Source organism: Pan troglodytes, chromosome 15, assembly GCF_028858775.2.
Source record: "Pan troglodytes isolate AG18354 chromosome 15, NHGRI_mPanTro3-v2.0_pri, whole genome shotgun sequence".
In the NCBI taxonomy this organism is placed as follows: domain Eukaryota; kingdom Metazoa; phylum Chordata; class Mammalia; order Primates; family Hominidae; genus Pan; species Pan troglodytes.
In genome coordinates, this window is record NC_072413.2 from 22367748 (window position 1) to 22387501 (window position 19754).

A 19754-nucleotide genomic window follows, 5' to 3' on the forward strand; every position below is an offset into this window, starting at 1 on the left:
GTCAGAAGTCTCAATAGCAGAGTGGCTTGCAGGTGAACAGAAGTCTCTGTGGCATGAGGTCAGCAACTAAAGTAGCTGTCTCCCATGGTGTTCTAGCAAATACTATCTTGGCATTCAAGATCCCACTCAAAAGCCCCTTCCTCTGTGAAGTCCTTCCTGATGCCTTCCCCACTCATCCATATTGCATCCTGCTTTAATGTGCTCCCACTGCATCCTGAGCAGGTCCATAACATTGCACCTGTCACGCTTCATTGCGTATGCGTATTGGCTTATCCTCTCTCTGTCTGCCTGTCTTTCTGTTCCATATACATCTGCCTCCCCCAGGGGCAGAGGCTGTGTCTTAATCACCTGTGTAGCCCCAGCACCTGGCACAGTGCCTGACACCCAGGAGATGCTCAATAAATGGCTGCTATATTAATACATGAGCAGCTTAAGGGGATGGAGGGCGAAGGTAAATGCTCTTGCGTACTCATCGCAGACAACAATGTGCCCAAATGTCTTCATGTGTGGTTTGCAGCTCCCCAGGCAACTGCTTACTTCCCTTACTTACTGATTTCACCAGGAATGACTTGTTTTGTTTCCTTAAGATCTGTGCATGGCACAGCCCCTCCCACAAGGGTAAGGCCATATGGGTTGAATCTTGGGGGGTGTTGGGTATATTGTGGCACCGGGAAGAAGCCTTGGGAGTCAGTCCTTCAGCACATGCCCTCATGTGACCAGGATATGAGGTTGGGTGTCCTTAAGCAATTATGTCCATTTCCTGTGTCTCCTTATAAAATGGTGGCTAGGGAACTGGACATCATTCTCAAAGCTATGACGTTCAGCAAGGTATGTGATGGCTTTTAAGGAGCACGGGAAGATCACATTCTGCTGTATTCGGGTTAGTTTGAGTGAGTACATGTGTGACAAGGACAGCCCAGTGTTCCTGTATATGTGACTGCAGATATCCTTAGCTAGTGTAATAATGTTGAAAGTGATGTGAGAAGGGGTATGTTTCCCAATGTGTATCCGCCGGGGGCTGTAACTGTCGTGGTGTCACAGTGAGTTTATGTACTGGCGCCTGTGTGTATCAAGATATGTGTGAGCCTGTGAGTCGTGGGTGCATGTGTCGCCATCATTTCTCTGTTTGAATGTGTATGTGCATGCCACTGCAATGTGCGCATCTCTGCGATTCTGGGTGTGGGTGTGGTGTGAAGGGGAAGATGTGTGTCACTGTGTCTGTGGGGGTCCTGCCTCTAAGCCACCCCCAGCCTGCCCTCCTCCCCCGGTTCTGTGGCTCCCTCCCAGGCTGTGGCCCTGCCCCTTCCCTCTTCTCCCTCCCAATCCATCCACGCGGGGGGAGCTGGTGCTGCGCCCCCCCCCCACCCCTCCCCATCCAGGCCCCATAAATAGCAGCAGAGCCGGAGCTGGAGCCGGCGCCAGCGGCTGGAGCAGCAAGGGAGTCAGGGCCAGGGCCAGAGATCCGGAGAGAGGAGCCCCCGACCGAGAGCCCAGGTGAGCCCACCCTTCCTCCCCAGCCCAGCCCCAGCCCAGCCCAGCTTGGCCCAGTCTCCATAACAACATCTCCTGGAGCCCGCAGAGAGATCCCAGCCCTGCCCAATCCCTTCACCACCACAAGCCCCTGCCTATCTCGGGGACCCCCAAGAACTGGGAGACTTGTGGCTGGAAGGCAGAGACCCCCCACTCCCAGCCCAGACCCTCCCTCACATATCTAGAAAGGCACACACTGTGGGGAGGTAGATACCCAGCCAGAGAAAGGTCCCACTTCTGAGGGAGGTACAGGAACTGTCACACCCTCCTGGAAACGGACACACGACATGGAGGGACAGACACGGAGGGTGGGGCACTCAGACACACCAATGCACACTCACTCGGGGAAGCATGACATGGGATCAGACAGCCTCACCCTGAGATCTGTACAGACACAGATAGATGGACTGACCGGCCATGAACTCTGGCCGGCATACCCCTGCCTGCTTCAGCCCGAGGCTTGGTACCACTGCTGGGGGAAGGTGGCATGCGTGCATCCCACGGGCAGCATGGAGGGAGCCACGACTCCCCAAAAATCCTGTCGCTAAGAGACGGTGCCAGTGCTGCCAAGAAGTGTGAAAACAGGGGAGGTGGGGAGGGATGTGAGGCTTGTCACAGTTAGAGCTCCTGCCAGGAGCCTGAAGGAGCTTTCAGCAGAGCCCTGGTCCTGCCTCCCAGCCCACCACCACTCCTTTTCCATCAGCTAGCCAGAAGGGGAATGGGGGTAGGGAGTGGATAGGGATAGCCCAGCAGGGGACTTTCCAACCTGTCTCCTGCCCACTGCAGACTCCACTTCTGAGACCCATCCTCTTCAGACCTCCAGGGGCCTCTCCACCCCCTGCCCCACCCCCTTGCCCTAGTTTAGCTCCCTCGTGCCAAGACTGAGTGCAGCGCTGGCACAACACCAGTCGGGAAATAGCAGAAGGTGCTGAGGCGGCAGAAAGTGTAGATCAATCGATGGCCTAGGAGCCAAGACTGCCAGGAACATCCCCACCCCAATCCTTCAGCCCTCTCCAGCCCCATCCACGCATACCTAGGCCAGCAGCACAGGGCTTCTGAGCAGGAGTGGGAGGCTCAGGTCCTCTGCCCTCCCCTGCTCAGAACTCTGGTGAAGCTGAGCAGAGGGCAGGGGAAGCAGGAGGTCCGTGAGGCCCCAGGGTCTAGGGAAGGAGGTTAAGGGGTGGGGCCCAGGGACCCTAGAGGATAGACCCCTTTGCTGGCAGGTGTTCCCTTTCCAGAGTCCAGGCCACCTGCTCTGTCCCCACAGTGACATGTCGGACCCTGAGATGGGATGGGTGCCTGAGCCCCCAACCATGACGCTGGGGGCCTCTCGGGTGGAGCTGCGGGTGTCCTGCCATGGCCTCCTGGACCGGGACACACTCACCAAACCCCACCCCTGCGTGCTGCTCAAGCTCTACTCTGATGAGCAGTGGGTGGAGGTGAGAGCAGCTCAGGTTTCTCCTTAACTAACCTGGGTTAAGCTTGGGAAAGAGGGAGGCTGGGTGGGAGCAGTGAAAGCCTTGCAGGGAACTGTGTGGACTCTGCGGCGCCTTCTCGAGGCCGCTTGGGTACCTTGGAGATGGAGTCCCAGAGGGTCCTGAGATTGACCCAGAGGCAGTGGGGTTGCTCCCAAAGGCCTCATGATAGCCCGGAGGACTGAGAGTCCAGTGGGCAGGCAGCACCCCAAGCTCAGGGATCAGCTTAGGAAGAGAAGAGCTGGTTGCTGGGGACGTGGGGGCCCAAGAAGAGCTGGCATGACTAGGGCAGTCCAGGACAGGGAAAAGTATCCTCGGTTCCCAGACAGCCCTGGCCTCCCTTCAACCACTACCACAGGTAGAGCGCACAGAGGTGCTTCGCTCCTGTTCCAGCCCTGTCTTCTCCCGGGTGCTGGCCCTTGAGTATTTTTTTGAGGAGAAGCAGCCCCTGCAGTTCCACGTGTTCGATGCCGAGGACGGAGCCACCAGCCCCCGAAATGATACCTTCCTCGGCTCTACGGAGTGCACCTTGGGCCAGGTCTGCATTCCCGGCCTCCCCGGCTACCCTACCGTACCTCCATCAGCTTTGCCTCTGGAAGCCAAAAAGAGAGAAAACATGAGCTCTAGAGCTAGTTCAACCCAGCCTTGGCTCCCATCTCTGCCATTCACTAGCTGTGCAGCCTCAGGAAAGATACTTAACCTCTCTAAGTCTTAGTTTTCCTATCTAAAAAATGGAGGAGTGGTCAGAGTGCTTCCCTCTTCAGACTATTGTAAAAATTGAGCCCAACCCTAGCCCAACTCAAAGTGCCAACCCTTGCGGACACTCAGAGCATTTATTATTCCATCCCTTGTACGTGGCCAAGGCAGATGGGGATGTCACAGCTGGGTCTCCCTCCACCTCCATCCCCAGATTGTGTCACAAACCAAGGTCACTAAGCCATTATTGCTGAAGAATGGGAAGACTGCGGGCAAGTCCACCATCACGGTAGGCAAGATCACCTGTACTCACCCTTGGTCCAGGTATTCAATGCCCCTGCATGGACACCTATGGTGACATCATGCCCAGGACCACCCCCACCTAAGGGAAAGGGGATGGGGTGGCCCTTGTGGTAAGGTTAGGGGAGTCCTGCCACTTGTATCCCCCTTGCAGATCGTGGCCGAGGAGGTATCAGGCACAAACGACTATGTGCAACTCACCTTCAGAGCCTACAAGCTGGACAACAAGGTTGGAACCCCAGAGTCCAGGCCCCCAACTCCCCTGTTACTCCTAGGCCTCCCACTCAAGACAGATCCCAGGAGCCCAGGCCTGCTCTCTTCCCAGTGTGAGCCCATCCCCCACCCTCCTTGCAGCTCTCACCAACCTCAAGGGCCCTTTCTCCTGTATCTTCAGGATCTGTTCAGCAAGTCTGACCCTTTCATGGAAATCTATAAGACCAACGAGGACCAAAGTGATCAGCTGGTCTGGAGAACTGAGGTTGGTGCCTGGGGCTATGGGGATGAAGGGAGGGAGAGTAAAGTAAGAAAACCCAGACAGGAGCTGACCAGCCACCTGGTGCCTCTCCAAGGTGGTGAAGAACAACCTGAACCCCAGCTGGGAGCCGTTCCGCCTGTCCCTGCATTCCCTATGCAGCTGTGATGTTCACCGACCTCTCAAGGTGAAGTCCCAGCCAAGCCAGCACAGCCTACTTAGAGCAACCAATCTGCTATCTAAGACCTTTCCCCTGCATGTGGCAAGCCTCCCTCCTCTCCCCCAAGTGATAATCACATCCCACTGTGGGATAAATAATAGGTCACAGCTCAATGTTAAACTTCCCACATGTGTGCATTTTATCAGTGGCCAAAGTCCCTAGCAGATTGAGCCAAAGAACAAAGTTCAGCAGGTGGCCTCTCCGGGCAGGTTGAGGATGTCTGTTTGGGCATGGAGACTGTAAGGCCCCTGCCTCCGAGTCCCCCTACTCACCGCGAACACCGCAGAGCATCTCCAACCTGACCCCACCCCTCCCCCTGCCTCCTCAGTTCCTGGTGTATGACTATGACTCCAGTGGGAAGCATGACTTCATCGGCGAGTTCACCAGCACTTTCCAGGAGATGCAGGAAGGGACGGCAAACCCTGGGCAGGAGGTGCCACAAATACCCCACCCCCAGAATCCCACCCAGATCCCTGGGAGAATCCTGAGGGTGATGCTGAAGAGACCACCATAGGTGATAGGAAGTGGAGAGGGTGGAAAGCACCTGGGCTCAGCTGAAGGACGGAACCATGGGGGTCTTGCTCTGGGAGGCTCTGCTGGAAGGGAGAAAGAGGGGTCACCTGATGGACTTGTGACCCTGAGCTTGTGGGGTGGGGTCTAGATGCAGTGGGACTGTATCAACCCCAAGTATCGGGACAAGAAGAAGAATTACAAGAGCTCAGGGACGGTAGTGCTGGCCCAGTGCACGGTAAATTTCACTTCCTGCTTCAAGCCTTGCCCCAGCCCCTGCCCCTACCACACTCTCAGGTTCAACCCTTCCCTTGTTTCAAAGACCAGTTTCTCTGCTTCTGGGAACTGGAAACCACCCCCAACTGCAACCCAAAAAACTCTGGCTCCCCCATGTTCCCCACAGAAGCCCTACCCAAGCTCCCTCCTCAAAGGACCACCCCATCCCCTCGCCTTACCCCTCTCCCTACCTCCAGGTGGAGAAGGTGCACACCTTCCTGGATTACATCATGGGTGGCTGCCAGATCAGCTTCACGGTAAAGACTCAGAGGGAGGGCACACAGGCAAGAGGGAGGGACTGAGTCCATAGTGAAAGGAAGGAGCCCAGAATCTCCAGTGCCCCAACTTGGGCTGCTCATGAGCCTTCGCATTGTCAGCTTATGCACCCCCACATCATTATGTGGCTACCTGTAGCCTCCCCACCACGCATCTTAGTCCTCCCTACAGATCCCAGCTCTGGCCTAGGCAATCTGGTGGCTCTCATGGTTGCAGCATGACCTTCTTCCCACCCCCACCCAGGTAGCCATCGACTTCACCGCCTCCAATGGGGACCCGAGGAGCAGCCAGTCCCTGCACTGCCTCAGTCCCCGACAGCCCAACCACTACCTGCAGGCCCTGCGTGCAGTGGGAGGCATCTGCCAGGACTATGACAGGTAGGAGGGAGTGGGGCGGGAGGGAACAGGCAGGGAGGCCTTGCCCAACGGATTCCACAGCTTTTTCTTCTCCCCAGTGATAAGCGGTTCCCAGCTTTTGGCTTTGGGGCTCGAATCCCCCCCAACTTCGAGGTAGGCTAGATGCGAGGGAAAGAAGGAGATGGGGGGCGTGTCAGTCAGGCAGAAAAGGCAGGCCCTCACTGCTCCCGCCTTGCCCTCACAGGTGTCCCATGACTTTGCTATCAACTTTGACCCGGAAAATCCTGAATGTGAAGGTAAAAGGGGAGATTTTCACCTGCCCCGCCTCCCCGCAGACACACTCCACACAGGAGCACAGACTCCATTCCCCAGGGCCCAGCTTCCTGTCCCTTCCACCCATCCCAGGCCTGTCTTTATCAGGTGAGGCTTCCAGGGCCGAGGCCCAGCATCTGCACCCAACTCTCCCTGCCAAGGGACCATCCAACTCTCCCACTGCTTAATGAAGGAACTCGAGGGGAGGGCAGTCCTCAGACCTGGAAGCATTTCCTTGCTTTAAGGAGTGTCAGGAGGGGGCCCTGCTCATTTCTGCCAGCCTCACAACTTCTCTTCACTCACAGAGATCTCAGGGGTCATCGCCTCCTACCGTCGTTGCCTGCCCCAGATCCAGCTCTACGGCCCCACCAATGTGGCCCCCATCATCAACCGTGTGGCTGAGCCGGCCCAGCGGGAGCAGAGCACCGGCCAAGCCACGGTAGGAAGACATGGCGGGCAAACAGGAGCTGTCCCATGTGTCTTTAAGGGGTGCCAGGGCCAGGGCCTGCACCTTGGTGGAAACGGTGTCAACGCCCTTGCACACAAAGCCAACCCTTCCACCCTCTCTGCTTGCCCTCAGAAGTACTCGGTGCTGCTGGTGCTCACTGATGGTGTGGTGAGCGACATGGCTGAGACTCGCACTGCTATCGTGCGTGCCTCCCGCCTGCCCATGTCCATCATCATCGTAGGCGTGGGCAATGCTGACTTCTCTGACATGCGGCTGCTGGATGGCGACGACGGCCCCTTGCGCTGCCCCCGAGGGGTGCCTGCAGCCCGAGACATTGTCCAGTTCGTGCCCTTCCGAGACTTCAAGGATGTGAGTCCCCCAGGCCCCTTCCGGCTGAAGGACTCCTCAGCTTCTCATCCCCCCAAATCTGACCTTCGTCTTCCACCATTTGATGTCCTGCTAAGGACGCGGGAGCCCAGCTGGCCACCCTGAAGCCCCACTTCTCCCTCAGCTGACCCTGCCTCCCCTACTCTTCCTCTCACCCCTAACCACATCACTGTCCCCACCCTAGGCTGCCCCCTCTGCACTCGCCAAGTGTGTCCTGGCTGAGGTGCCACGGCAGGTGGTGGAGTACTACGCCAGCCAGGGCATCAGCCCTGGGGCTCCCAGGCCCTGCACACTGGCTACGACTCCCAGCCCTAGCCCGTGACTGCCTCCCTCCGGACCGACACTCCCTCAGCCTCTCAGTGAGTCCTGGGGCTTCCAAAGGAGTGGACACGGGGTGCAAAGTGGGGCTTGGTAGAGCCCAACTAGGCTGGGTGTAGTGTAGAAGAGAGTGCTTATGACTCTCCCACCCCCTCCCAGGTGCCTGTCCTGACCCTCGTGACTCCAGTGACCAATGCCTCCACCTCTTGGACCAGGTGTGCCCCCTGGGTTCTGGACGTGAGTGGTGGGTCCTGCTCCTATCTCTCCAAACCCCATACCCTTCAATGCTGTGGCCCCTCAGTGACTTCCTTGGGTGATCCTGACTTTCTAGCCATTAATAAAGAGAACTGCTCCTAGCACCTCAGCCTCTAACCATCATGCCTCAGATGCCCACTGGGCAGCCTGCAGCACCCCCACACACACCATAAGAAATGAGGACCAGCACCTTTCAAAATCTGAGACAGAGCTCCCCAGGCAGGCTGCTGTCTCTGCAGTCTTACCCCAGCTATGTGCCAGTGGGATCTGAGGAGCCCCCACCCTCACCTCCCAACCCCAGGGGGTCTAGGCGCCATGGAGAATAATTACAGGAGATAGGAGGATAATTACGGGCTGTCAGGAGGGCAGGCTGAAGCTTTCTTATAGCTGTCTCCAGAGAGGCCCTGCTGAGTCCCCCAGGAGCTGAACCCCAGCCCCCACACAGCTGTGGGGCGGGCCAAGAGCAGGTGCTGGGGGTACTGAAGGAGGGCAGCAGGGCTGCTAGTGAATTGGGAACATAGTGGAGCATCTAAGGCCTATAGAGTCTGGTTTCTCGGGTGTGTCAATGTGTGTGTCTGTTCATGGCCTTAATGGGTCACACTCATGGACTCAGGGATGTGCAGTGCATGAACACACAGATTCACACACTTAACAATCACATCAGCAACAACAGCAAATATCATTACGTAGCATGTGTCAACTTTATGCTAAGTGCTTATTTAAATGCATTTATTCTCAGTAGGTGGTTACCATTATTTTCACCATTTTTCTGACAATCAAGTGAGGCTTGATTTTAACCCACCCATGGTCAAAAAACTGGTAGAACTGCAACCTGAAACAGGGTCTCACTCTGCCACCCAGGCTGGAATGCAGTGGCACGATTATGGCTCACTGCATCCCCGAACTCCTGGGCTCAAGTTATCCTTCCACCTTAGCCTCCTGGGTAGGTGGGACTCCAGGTGCATGCCATTACATCTGAATTTATTTTATTTTATTTTTTTGTAGTGACAGGGTTCTCGCTATGTTGCCCAGGCTGGTCTCAAACTTCCTCCTTGGCCTCCCAAAGTGTTGGGATTACAGGCAGGAACCACTGCGCCCCACCTAAAGCACTACTCTTAATCACCACAGTGTGCAACTTTGTTTTTTTAAGTATACTCAGGTAACCCAGGAGTATCATTTTGAGACCCAGGTATGTGTACTGTATATGTGGCCTAGTTGTGTGCTCAGGTGTCTATGGATGGTTCTGTCTGCCTTTGTGTGCCATGCAGGTGAGAAAAGTGAACAAGAAAAGTAGTGGGTCTGAATTACAGCTCCAGGGCAGGCAAGGATAGACACAGGTGAAATTTAGAGTGAGAGAAAAAGAGCTGGGCTCCCGGAAGGACCCTCCCTGCCCCATCCTCTCCCTTCAACAATGAGTGTGGAAGGGGATGAAGAAAGAGAAGCTAAAGGTTCTGTGAGCCCCTCAGAGAGAGAATCCAGAGCCAGAGAGGATGGCCAGTGGCCAATGGTGGGGAAGGGAGAGGAGACGAGAGAAATTCTGAGAGCGATGGAGGAGAGGACTCCCATTGCAGGCTCCTAAGCGGAGGAGGGATGAGCTGGGATAGAGGAGGGGAAAGAGGGAGCAAGAACTGTGATGGGAAGAGAAGAGACAGCTGGGGAGGGGGTGGAGAGAGGGGGTAGAAAGGAAGAGGGACATATGGGAGCCTCTTCCCCCATGCCCGAAAGCTTCTCCCATTTATTATGTCCGGTAGAGGACAGATGACAGTAACTCGTGAGGCGGCTGCTCCCAGCACAACGCCTGTGCTCTGCCCAGAGGCCCCATCTGCCCTCCCCTTAGGCTGCTGAACTGGAGGACTGGGTTACCATGGAAACTGTGAGACCTGGATAGCCACAGACAGGCCGAGCTGGGCCACTGAGGCTTCTGAGTTTGGTGGTGGTGGTGGTGAGAGGGGGAGGATCCATCTGTTCCAATGCCTGCCCCTCCACCCCATTTCCATTGGCTCTCCATAACAGATGTGCCACTCAGCTCCAGGTGGGGACTTCCCTTTTTCTTGCTCTCTCTCTCTCTCCCTCTCTCTCCCTCTCCCACACACAGACACACAAACAGCAGCCTGAAGCAGGGATAAAGAATGAACACTTCTTAAATTGCAAGAACATTTAGCTTATTGCATTAGAATTCTGCCTGGACTTCAAGTTTAATTCACAAAAGCTGCACGCTCTCAGCAAATTGTCATCCCAGGAGAAGTCTCACCTCAGCCCTCAGAGAGGTGGGAGGTGGCAGGAGCACCCTGTGCAGGTCTGGAGGCCCAGACAGCCTGGAGGGAGCTGCCGAGGACCCACGTATGTGCTCACAGAGAAGCCAGGCTTCCTCGCCTGGGCTGTGCATCCCCTGCCTAGGCTGCAGCTGGGAAACTGCAGCAGGATAGGAGGTGCCTTTGGCGAGATTGTCTTGGGGACTTCTTGGGGAGACCACCGGGACTTCCATACTGGGGAGATGCCAGAACTGGAAAGGGAGCAGAAGTCGTCCAATCCACATGAGAATTAGATGAAGTAACACAAGTCCAGGAAGCAATTGATTTGCTCAGGGTGACAGGGGGATCCCATGGAAGAGCTGGGACTAGGACCCAGGTTTCCAGACTTCTGCTCACAGCTCTCTCCCAACCCACACCAACAACCCCCAGAGCTCACTCTTCAGGCCTTTGCTGCTCTGAGCCCTGAAGGCCACAGGGTTGGGCAGGGAAAAAGCATCTCGGATAGAGGTCCTAATCTATCTAGTTGTTGGATATTGAAATCTTGAAAATTCTGTAGTGCTAAAATGGGGAGGTTACAAGCTTCAGAATGAAAATACAGCCTCATTGCTAATTACAGCTTTAATGTGTTACAGGTTGAAAACCCTGAATTAAAAACTAAACTGAGGTGGGAGCTGCAACCCTCCTCCACCTCCCATTCACTGTGTCACCACACTTCCACCCCCCAGTGCCTGGCACTGGTCCCTGCAGAGCTCAGCGTGCTAGTCATGTGGGCTGGGTTTCTGTGTTCGTAAGGGGAGGGGACCCCTCTCCAGAAAATGACCAGCATCTAAATTCGGGCATGACTTGAGGACCCAAAAGCTTTGGGGATATTTGCGCGGTCATACAGGGCGTGGCTAGGACCAGAAGGCGCTCTGGTAACGATGCAGAGAACCGTGCAGCCGCCTCCTGGGCGGTGCCACCCCACCCAGCCCCCACTACACCACAAGGTGCTCTGAACGGCTCAGAGGAAGAGGTGGGAGGGGTCCCCGGACCCGGGGCCGCTCGAGGTTAGCCGGTCACAGCGAGCCTTGTAGAGATCGCGCTCCCGGACCAGGCGGGCCACCTCGGCCCGCAGCGCGTCCAGCTGGGCGGCCAGGCGGGCGCGCTCGGCCTCCAGCCCGCGCCGCTGCTGCAGCCGCTTAGAGCGACAGGCCTGCGCGTAGCCGCGGTTCTTCAGCGTGCGGCGCCTCTGCTTCAGCCGCAGCGCCTCGTCGCGCCCGCAGCCCCGCAGCTGCCGGTTTAGCTCCCGCACAGACATCGAGACCAGCGCCGCGTCGGAAAACCGCTCTGCCAGCTGCGGAGGGAGAATGCAGAAACCGGGTCAGCGCCAGGTCGCACCCGGCTCTGCCCTGAGGGCCCGACGCTACCTGGTTCCGCCCCGGGACAGCCCCGCCCCGGCTCCCACCTTCACCGGAAGGCTCGCCCTTCCACGCAGTCTGTTTCAGTCCAGACCCCGCCCCAGGCCCCGACGCTCCCCGGGCCCCCCAGCTGACCGTTGCTCCAGTCAGGCGGGCGCCCCACGGAGCAGGGCCGGCCACGGTCAGGCGAGCCCGTCGCGCACCTAAACCCCGGGCTCGTCTCTGGGATCCCCGGCATCCAGCTCCAGGCCCGGGTGTGTCCAGTGGACCCGCACCCAGACAGCCCCCAACCCTCCAACGCGCTGCGTTTCCCTGTCCTGAAGCCTGCAACCCGGTGACCCTCACAGGATTTGGATTACATCCTAATGCCCGCAACACCCCCATCTGTGTCTGTAATTAATAGGATGAGTCCCAATCCTTCCTGAGAAGGTTGGGGGCTGGGAAGCACGAAGTCTTGAAAAGGCCAATCTAAACCAGTCTTAACCCAGCTCCACTCCACACATAACCCTTTCCCTGGTTTCCACACACCGTGTATCTGTTTACCCCCGGGAGTCGCCCACTCCCCAGCTCAATTCTTCCCTTTGGATTCTCTGCTAATCTTATCTTCTCCCTGCTCCTCCTGGTTCAGCCTACTCATTTCTCTCCATTTTAAGAAAAGGGGGAGAAGCAGAATGTAGTTTGCTCGATCTGATTGCTTTCAAGGGACCTTCTCCCCTTCTCCTGCCCTCTGTCCCCTGTCCCAGTCCATAACCCCCTCTGGGAGCTCCCCTTCCTCTCTTGGGCAGTCCTCCTTCCTTGCCCTGCCTCCCCTCAGGCCAGCTTGCTGACCACTCACCTGGACGTGCTGGGCTCCTGTCTCCTCTGGGCTCCCTGGGTAGTAGCCATGGGGCCCATCAACAGGGACTGGGCCCTGACCCTGCAGCAGCTCCATGGCCTCTTCAGGACTCAGCCCCAATGCCTCCCCAGCCCCCAGCTGCTGCTGCAGGGTAGCCAGCCAGTACAGCTCCTCCAGGCCTGGCCGGGTGCCCTCGGTCGCCCCCACCATGCCTGGTTCACTGAAGGTGGGTGAAGGAGGCACTGAGCTGTAAGGTGTGGAGCCCAGTGAGGCTGTAGGGGGGCCAGGTCGGCCCTCAGAGGGCTCCCGCTTTACCTCAAACTTCATCAAGTCAAAGTCATTGACATATTCCATGGCCAGGGGGCTGGGGGGCAGGGCCATTCTGGAGCTGGGCTGGGAGGAGTGCACCTGCAAAGAGGAGGAGAGGTCTGGAGCACATGGAGGCCACCTGCCATCCCCTCTTCACCAAGTCCCTCTTCCCTCAAAGCCCAAGTGCCCTGGAGCAAGAGTTTGGGAAAGCCAGAGGGATGGTGCAGCTCTGTTCACTGCAGAGTCCCCACCAGGCTGAAGAGTAACCTTTCAGAGGGCAGGGGCTCCTGACAGGGGACAAGCAGCTGAATTCCTGAAGGAGGAAGAGGACAGCACAGCCTCTCACCCCACTGATGCCTCAGGATCTATGAAAAGCAAGAGCAGTATGGCAGTGCTCCCAACCCTAGTGCTGAGACATGCCGAGAGGTCTGTCATCTCAAGAGGCATCATTCCATTTCCAAGTCATTTTTTTAAATTGCTTAATTAACTGTGACAGAGTGAGTGTATATTTTAGGACAGTGGGAAGGCATGTATGCTGTGAATTTTAAGAGCCAAGGATAATGTGTTCTTATAGCTCTTTGTCTCTCAAAGCACTCAGGGAAGTGCCTTGCCTATAGAAGACCCTCAGTGTACATTTGTTCTATGGATTAATCAATCAATGAATCCCTTTTGTAGGGGCAAGAGGCTTTATATGGAAAAAAGAAAGGTCCTAGAATTAGTTCTAGAAAGATCAGAATCAACTGGCCACCATCTTTCCTCAAGGCCAGTCTCTCCAAGGGGAACGGACCAAGATTGATTTTCCTTCTATTCAGAACTTGTTACGTTGTGTGAACTTGGCAGATCACCTTCACCCTTCTGACCCGTTTTCCCTTCTGTTCAATGAGGGCAGTTAGACTTTGTAACATATACCAAAGAGTGTTCTCTAGAACACTGATTCTGAACAATACCTATGAAGAGGTCTGTGCTCAGATAACTTTGAGAAATGTTGCCTCCTATCCCTACCTCTTACAGATGCACATAGCACAAGAGCATATTAACCTGAGCGATCCTTTAGTAAACCGTCTGTTCAAGTTCAACAAAAAGTGTCCTAAACTTATATCACCAAGGAACTCTCCTGTCTGTTATCAATCATGGGGCACATGTTCACCTGAGGAACTTCTGGCTGGGTGACCTCAGATACCCTTCCCAGCCTTGAAGTCCAAGCTCTAGTCCAGCTCCCAATTCCAGTAACTCCCACCCCACCCCCAGAAGGTGCGCGGCATGGAGTGTTCATCCCCAGGGCTTAGACTTCGGCTCCTTCTAGATGCCCCAAGCCTAGGTAGCCTTCTTTCCAACCACATCTCAGACCCCCAGGCTCTACCCAGAGAGGCAAAGAGGAAGACCCAGGCCTCTCTCTTCCTGTTCCAGGGCAGGGTTGCTGCCCTCTCTATGGAAGCTGTCACCCTTGAGAGGACAGAGGGGATGGAAACAGACACAGATTAAAGGAACTGGGTCTTGGCAGAAAGGAGATGGTGAGACACTGAGAGAGGTATCCAGAAAGAATTGGATGTACAGAAGGAGTAGTGGGGAAGGTTGTTTATCTTTCTGACGTGATAGCAGTGAGGGACACAGGCCAGTCAGGGTGGGAGTGGAGTAGGGTACCAAGGTGTTAGGATTCTTGAAAACAGACAACAGAGAGCAGGTGTTAAAGAGGGGGTTCTAGGTGAGCGGCCTGACACCCAGGCAGGCCCTGGATATACTCACTTCAGAAATGGCCGAGAGGATGTGGTCAGTGCCAGAGCCAGACAGGCACAGCTTCCCAGGAGACTGAAGGCTCCATGGAGCAGGGCCTGGTGCCTCTGCTCAGCTCCAGGGGGCTGTGGGCACAGAGCCCAAAGGGCATTCTTAAAGGGCCAGCTCTCTGAGGTCATCTGTGGTCCTGAGGCCTCCAACCAATAAGGTAAGGAGATCATTTGCATATCTTATTGGCCTGGGGTTGGGGGAAATGGAGAGAGAGGAGAGTACAAGTGTGCTTATTCTCAAAGAAGGAAAGGGAGCATCTTCCCCAACAAAGCTCCTCACTGATGATCCGACTCCCAAGTGCTCAGTTTCCCAGTTCGGACAGAAACATGGGTCTGAACCACCACCCCTCTATGTGAACACAACCCTCAGCCCTAGCCATGCATAGCCTGGGACTGGAAAAAGAGGACCAGACAAACTCCCAGCACCCCCACCTTCCAAGGTCCTGCAGCCCCTCATCTGTCTTTGGAGACTATAAGCTCTCCCATGCCCACTCTCACCGGGCCTATTGGATCTGTTTCCTATTTTCAAGAATCCTCACATTTCTACCTCTGCCCCATCTTCATGCTGACTGGTCTTATGCCCCTCATAGCCGTCGCATCAGAAAGGAAAGCAACTTTTCCCACAGGGGATCTCCAGGACTTGACCACCATATTTTGTCCCTCCCATTCTTGCTGATCCAGCTTGGGAGAAGGAGTAGGAAAAAAGAGAACAGGGAACTCTGTTCCTTCCTTCTGGGCCTCAAGGGACATTGAAATCTAATCACCACCAGTCCATCGGAGACACTTTTGTAACTGGCCTCATATGCCCTCTGCTTTCTCTCACCTTTTCCCTGTGTGTGTCTCTGCCCCTCTCTCCTCTCTCACTCATTCTAGTTCCCAGATGGCTGAGGGGTGACCTACATTTTCAGCCTAATCCCCTAACACCTCTTAGAGCTATCATCCCTGAGTAGGAGTGGGAACAGGGATACTAGGAATTATCCAAGGAGATGTTTAAACCTGTCCGAAGCTGTTTAAATAGGGTCTATGGAGTTAAAGGCCACTTCCTACCTTCTGAGGCCACCCAAATACTCCCATGGGGTTAATAGTTCCTCTTTCTCAACACAGAGGCCTGGGTGTCCATCAGACCCCAAAGGTCATCACTTATAAAACTTAACCTGGTCCCAGCCTTAGATGTTGGGGAAAAGCTGGCAGATACAGATTATCTAAGAAGGTAGTTTCTGAAGTGTGGTCCCCAGAGCAGCAGCATCCATATCACCTGGGAACTTGCTAGAAATACATGTTACCTGATCTCACCTTAAATCTACTGAGTCAGAAACTCCGGGGGTGGGGCCCAGAAATCTGTGTTTTAAGGCCCTTCCAGCAAGTCTGACATGCTTGAAAGTTTAAAGGCCAGGCACGGTGGCTCACGCCTGTAATCCCAGCATTTTGGGAGGCCAAGGTGGGCGGATCACTTGAGGTCAGGAGTTCAAGACCAGCCTGGCCAACATGGTGAAACCCCATCTCTACTAAAAATACAAAAATTAGCTGGGCATAGTGGCAGGCACCTGTAATGCCAGCTACTCCTACTGAGGCAGGAGAATCACTTGAACCTGGGAGGCGGAGGTTGCAGTGAGCCGAGATCGTGCCCCTGCACTCCAGCTTGGGCAACAGAGAGAGACTCCATCTCAAAAAAAAAAAGAAAAGAAAAGAAAGAAAGTTTGAGAACTGCACAGAATGCCTGCAGTCTACCCAGCTTCCCTGGGGAGGCATGTATATATGTCTGTCTGTGCATGTGTATGTGGTCTCTCCTACCATGCTTTCCATACACATATTGGAAAACCTAGATCAGATGACATCACTCTCTTCCCACACCTGGGTTTCTGTTTTAAGGAGCAGAAACCATCGTCACCATTCAAGCTTCTCTGTGTGACTGCCTGGATCTACTGCTGTTTTCTCAAAAGAATAAAAAAGCCTAAGGCCTAGGAACCAACCACAAAATGGGAATGAGGATCATGGAGAGGCAGGACCCCACACACATGCCCATGGAATGTAGCTCTCTAAAGTGGACACCCAGGAAAGAGACTCTACAATTTCCCTGGTTGAAGAAGGAACGGGAAGTGTTGAGTGCAGCCCCTTTTTCATGCCTGCTCTGGCCTGGCCAGACACTTGCCCCCAACCAGCAGCTGTCAGGTCTGCACTGATCCTCTTGTTTACTGGAGGGCTCAAAGGAGAGGTGGGAGGGCTAAGCTGCTAACGGGCTAAGGGAGTCAGACTAAACAAGCTCAGGCGAGTTGAGCTGCTTGGGGCTCAGACCAGGCACCACTAAACCAGGGAAAGGAGTTGGGGGAGTGAGGGTTGGGCCCAGTCTGGGCCAGAGGAAAGGACCAAGGGCACAGAGAGGAGAGTCTGTGGCAGTCAGTGGGGACCCAGAAAGCAGAGCCCATCTCCCATATCCACTGGAGACTGAGAAATGAATACTGAGACTAATGGGCTCAAGGACATCTAGGGATGAAAAAGATGAAGCCAGTGTGACTCCAGGAATAATAGAACAGAGGAAGGAGACTAAGGAGGCAGTAGGTGTAGATGTGAGATAGAGGACAGGACAAGTCAGGGTCTCCATGGGGATTTGGATTAAAGGAGACAGAAAGATGTAGGCACATGGACGAGATGGATAAAGAAAGGAAGTCTTCCAGGAGAGGACCAAGAAGGGAGTAGGGGACAACAAGGACTAGAACAGTAAGAGTGGTAGAAGGAAGGGACAGGACATAAGATTGGGGACCAAGACCTAGACACCAATACAAAGAAACAGACACATAGGCCACAGAGGAAGAGCAGTGGCCAAAGGACAGAAAGGTAGCAAGATATAGATGGAGTGATATTGGACCATGGGGAAAGAGGGGCAGGCAGGCAAAGGGCCTGCAGGAGTTGGGTAGAAAATGAAGAGGAAGGAGAGAAAATGAGACAGTCAGCATTCCAGGATGCTACCTCCTCTCCTCTGTCCTGCACTCTCATTTTTGGAACCCTGAAAGACTGGTTCTCATTCCTAGTTCTGGCTCATGGTATCTAGATCTTCAGTAATAGATCCAAATCCTCAACCTCTTCTTGGTGTACCTCCTACATTCTTTTGAAAAATGCATATTAAACACCTATTCTGCACCACATCCTGAGTAAGGCATTAGCGACCCCTCAGTAACTTACACTAATACCAGCCCTGACTTCAAGAAACTTACAGACTGATGAAACAGAGAAACATCAAATTATTGCCCTTTGGCTGGGTGCAGAGGCTCATGCCTGTAATCCTAGCACTTTGGAAGGCCAAGATGGGTGGATCGCTTGAGCCCAGAAGTTCGACACCAGCCTGGGCAACATGGCAAAACCCTGTCTCTACTAAAAATACAAAAACTGAGGTGGGAGGATCAGGAGCCTGGGGAGGATGAGGCTGCAGTGGGCCATGATGGTGCCACTGCACTCTAGCTTTGGAGACAGAAAGAAACCCTGTCTCAAAAAAAAATAATAAATAAATTATTGTCCTTAGGCCCAGGCAGGAGTGGCCCCTGCCCTGGGCCCTGTGCTTTAGAAGGCTCCACTCTGGCCCTCCTCTGGCTATGTCCCACCACATGGGTGAGGAGTCCAACCATCCTCTGCCCATACCTTAATCCTCTCAGGACCACACTCCAGATAGCTAAGCATTCCCTGTCCAAAAGGCCCAAGCCCACTCCTAGGGCCCACGTGAACCTCTTCCCTGGGTTTGCCCTCCCACGGCTGGGCCACATGACTGGTTCACACATTCTGAGGTCAAAGGGTAGACAAGGGGTAGCTGCTTGCAGGAGGCTGTGGACAGACTTGGGATGGCCTGATGGGAGGTCCACATGGTTCCACACAAGGCCCCTTGCAGTCCAAGATGGTGTCAGGGGTAGGAGGCGAAGTGGGCCCAGCTGAGGGCCAGTGGCCAAAACTACATCCCCCTACACCATCACATTCTGGTGCAGAACCCTGAGGATTCCAAATAAAATACAAATCTGAACCTGGCCTTCCAGGCCATTGTGAAGTACGTATTTGTCAATATATTTGTCAAGGTAGAAGAACAGAATATATTTTGTGTAACAGTTTGTTAGCCTGAATTATACTTTTTTTTTTTTTTTTTTTTGAGATAGCTCTGTCGCCCTGGCTGGAGTGCAGTGGTGTGATCTCGGCTTACTGCAACCTCTGCCTCCTGGGTTCAAGTGATTCTCCTGGCTCAGCCTATCAAGTAGCAGACATGCACCACCATGACTGGCTAATTTTTTTTTTTTTTTTTTCACAGAGTCTTGCTCCGTCCCCCAGGCTGGAGGGCAGTGGTGCGATCTCGGCTGATGGCAAGCTCCGCCTCCCAGGTTCATGCCATTCTCCTGCCTCAGCCTCCAGCTGGAACTACAGGCACCCGCCACCATGCCCGGCTAATTTTTTTTTGTATTTTTAGTAGAGATGGGGTTTCACCGGGTTAGCCAAGATGGTCTCAATCTCCTGACCTCGTGATCCGCCTGCCTCGGCCTCCCAAAGTGCTGGGATTACAGGCATGAGCCACTGCGCCTGGCCTAATTTTTGTATTTTTAGTAGAGACAGGGTTTCATGTTGGCTAGGCTGGTCTTGAACTCCTGACCTCAAATGATCCACCCGCCTCAGCCTCCCAAAGCGTTGGGGTTATAGGCATGAGACACTGCGCCTGACCCTGAGTTATACATTTTAATCTTTTTTTTTTTTTTTTTTTGAGACAGGGTCTCGCTCTGTCACCCAGGCTGGAGTGCAGTGGTGCAATCATAGCTCACTGCAGCCTTGAACCCCTGGGCTCAAGCTATCTCCCGCTTTAGTCTCCCAAGCAGTTGGGACTACAGGTGCACAACACCATGCCTGGCTAATTTTTTATTTTTTGTAGAGAAGAAGTTTCACTATGTTGTTCAGGCTGGTCTTAAACTCCTGGGCTCAAGTGATCCTCCAGCCTCTGCCTCCCAAAGCGCTGGGTTTACAAGGCATGAGCCGCCACACCCAGCCCATTTTAAATATTTAAACACAAGGTTTGAGGGCCTCTATTTGTACTCCTGCCGCAGGTCCTACATATGTTAGAGATGTGTCTACATAAAAACAAACCATTTAAACAGAGATGAATGTGCTATGAAGAAGAAGGGCAGGGTGCTATGAAATTTTCTTCCACGAAGACATACTCTAATACAAGGCCAGAGGGGATGCATCACAGGGACAGGTTGCCTAAGAAAGTCATGTTAAACCAAGACTGGTCAGGTGAATAAGAAGTGACCCTGCCTGGAGGTGTGGACAGGGTGGGAATTCCAGGCGGCAGAAACAACATATGCAAAGGCTGTGAGGCAGGAAAGATGT

The 19754-nt window shown here is 54.3% G+C and overlaps 2 protein-coding genes across 7 annotated transcripts in view; one reads left to right on the forward strand and one right to left on the reverse strand.

The window, feature by feature from the left end:
- The first annotated feature begins 791 nt into the window (after positions 1 to 791).
- CPNE6 (copine 6) lies at positions 792 to 7935 on the forward strand. Of its 5 annotated transcripts, none has more exons than XM_001165305.7 (18): positions 792 to 890; positions 1380 to 1494; positions 2798 to 2969; positions 3364 to 3543; positions 3916 to 3990; positions 4156 to 4230; positions 4396 to 4479; positions 4571 to 4660; positions 5022 to 5126; positions 5355 to 5441; positions 5677 to 5736; positions 5999 to 6132; positions 6210 to 6264; positions 6356 to 6407; positions 6729 to 6862; positions 7004 to 7240; positions 7443 to 7617; positions 7736 to 7935. In XM_001165305.7, exons 1-17 carry the CDS (start codon positions 836 to 838, stop codon positions 7578 to 7580), a joined length of 1848 nt encoding a protein of 615 aa, XP_001165305.2. In that variant the 5' UTR covers positions 792 to 835; the 3' UTR covers positions 7581 to 7617; positions 7736 to 7935. The 5 variants fall into 5 exon arrangements, with proteins under 5 accessions (XP_001165305.2, XP_063649315.1, XP_009425815.1 ...); XM_063793245.1 differs by having other exon boundaries at positions 801 to 880; XM_009427540.4 differs by having other exon boundaries at positions 801 to 828.
- Positions 7936 to 8508: 573 nt separating this feature from the next.
- The window catches only part of NRL (neural retina leucine zipper), a 34626-nt gene continuing 23380 nt past the window's right edge, over positions 8509 to 19754 (reverse strand). The window contains exons 2-4 of one of the 2 annotated variants that reach the window (XM_001166004.7): positions 14368 to 14593; positions 12316 to 12723; positions 8509 to 11416 (exon numbers count right to left, since the gene is read on the reverse strand). In XM_001166004.7, coding sequence (XP_001166004.2) covers positions 11084 to 11416; positions 12316 to 12696 — 714 coding nt within the window. In that variant the 5' untranslated portion in view covers positions 12697 to 12723; positions 14368 to 14593 and the 3' untranslated portion in view covers positions 8509 to 11083. The remainder of the gene's footprint in view (positions 11417 to 12315; positions 12724 to 14367; positions 14594 to 19754) is intronic. The other variant, XM_001166039.7, reaches the window with a different exon arrangement.

Excerpts from the sequence above, each read along its gene's own strand:
- CPNE6 (XM_063793244.1), top strand. The coding sequence starts at position 1,154 with ATGTGCGCATCTCTGCGATTCTGGGTGTGGGTGTGGTGTGAAGGGGAA. Across the intron at positions 4,480-4,570 it reads AGCTGGTCTGGAGAACTGAG|GTGGTGAAGAACAACCTGAA; the intron begins GTTGGTGCCTGG and ends TGCCTCTCCAAG. Across the intron at positions 4,661-5,021 it reads ATGTTCACCGACCTCTCAAG|TTCCTGGTGTATGACTATGA; the intron begins GTGAAGTCCCAG and ends CTGCCTCCTCAG.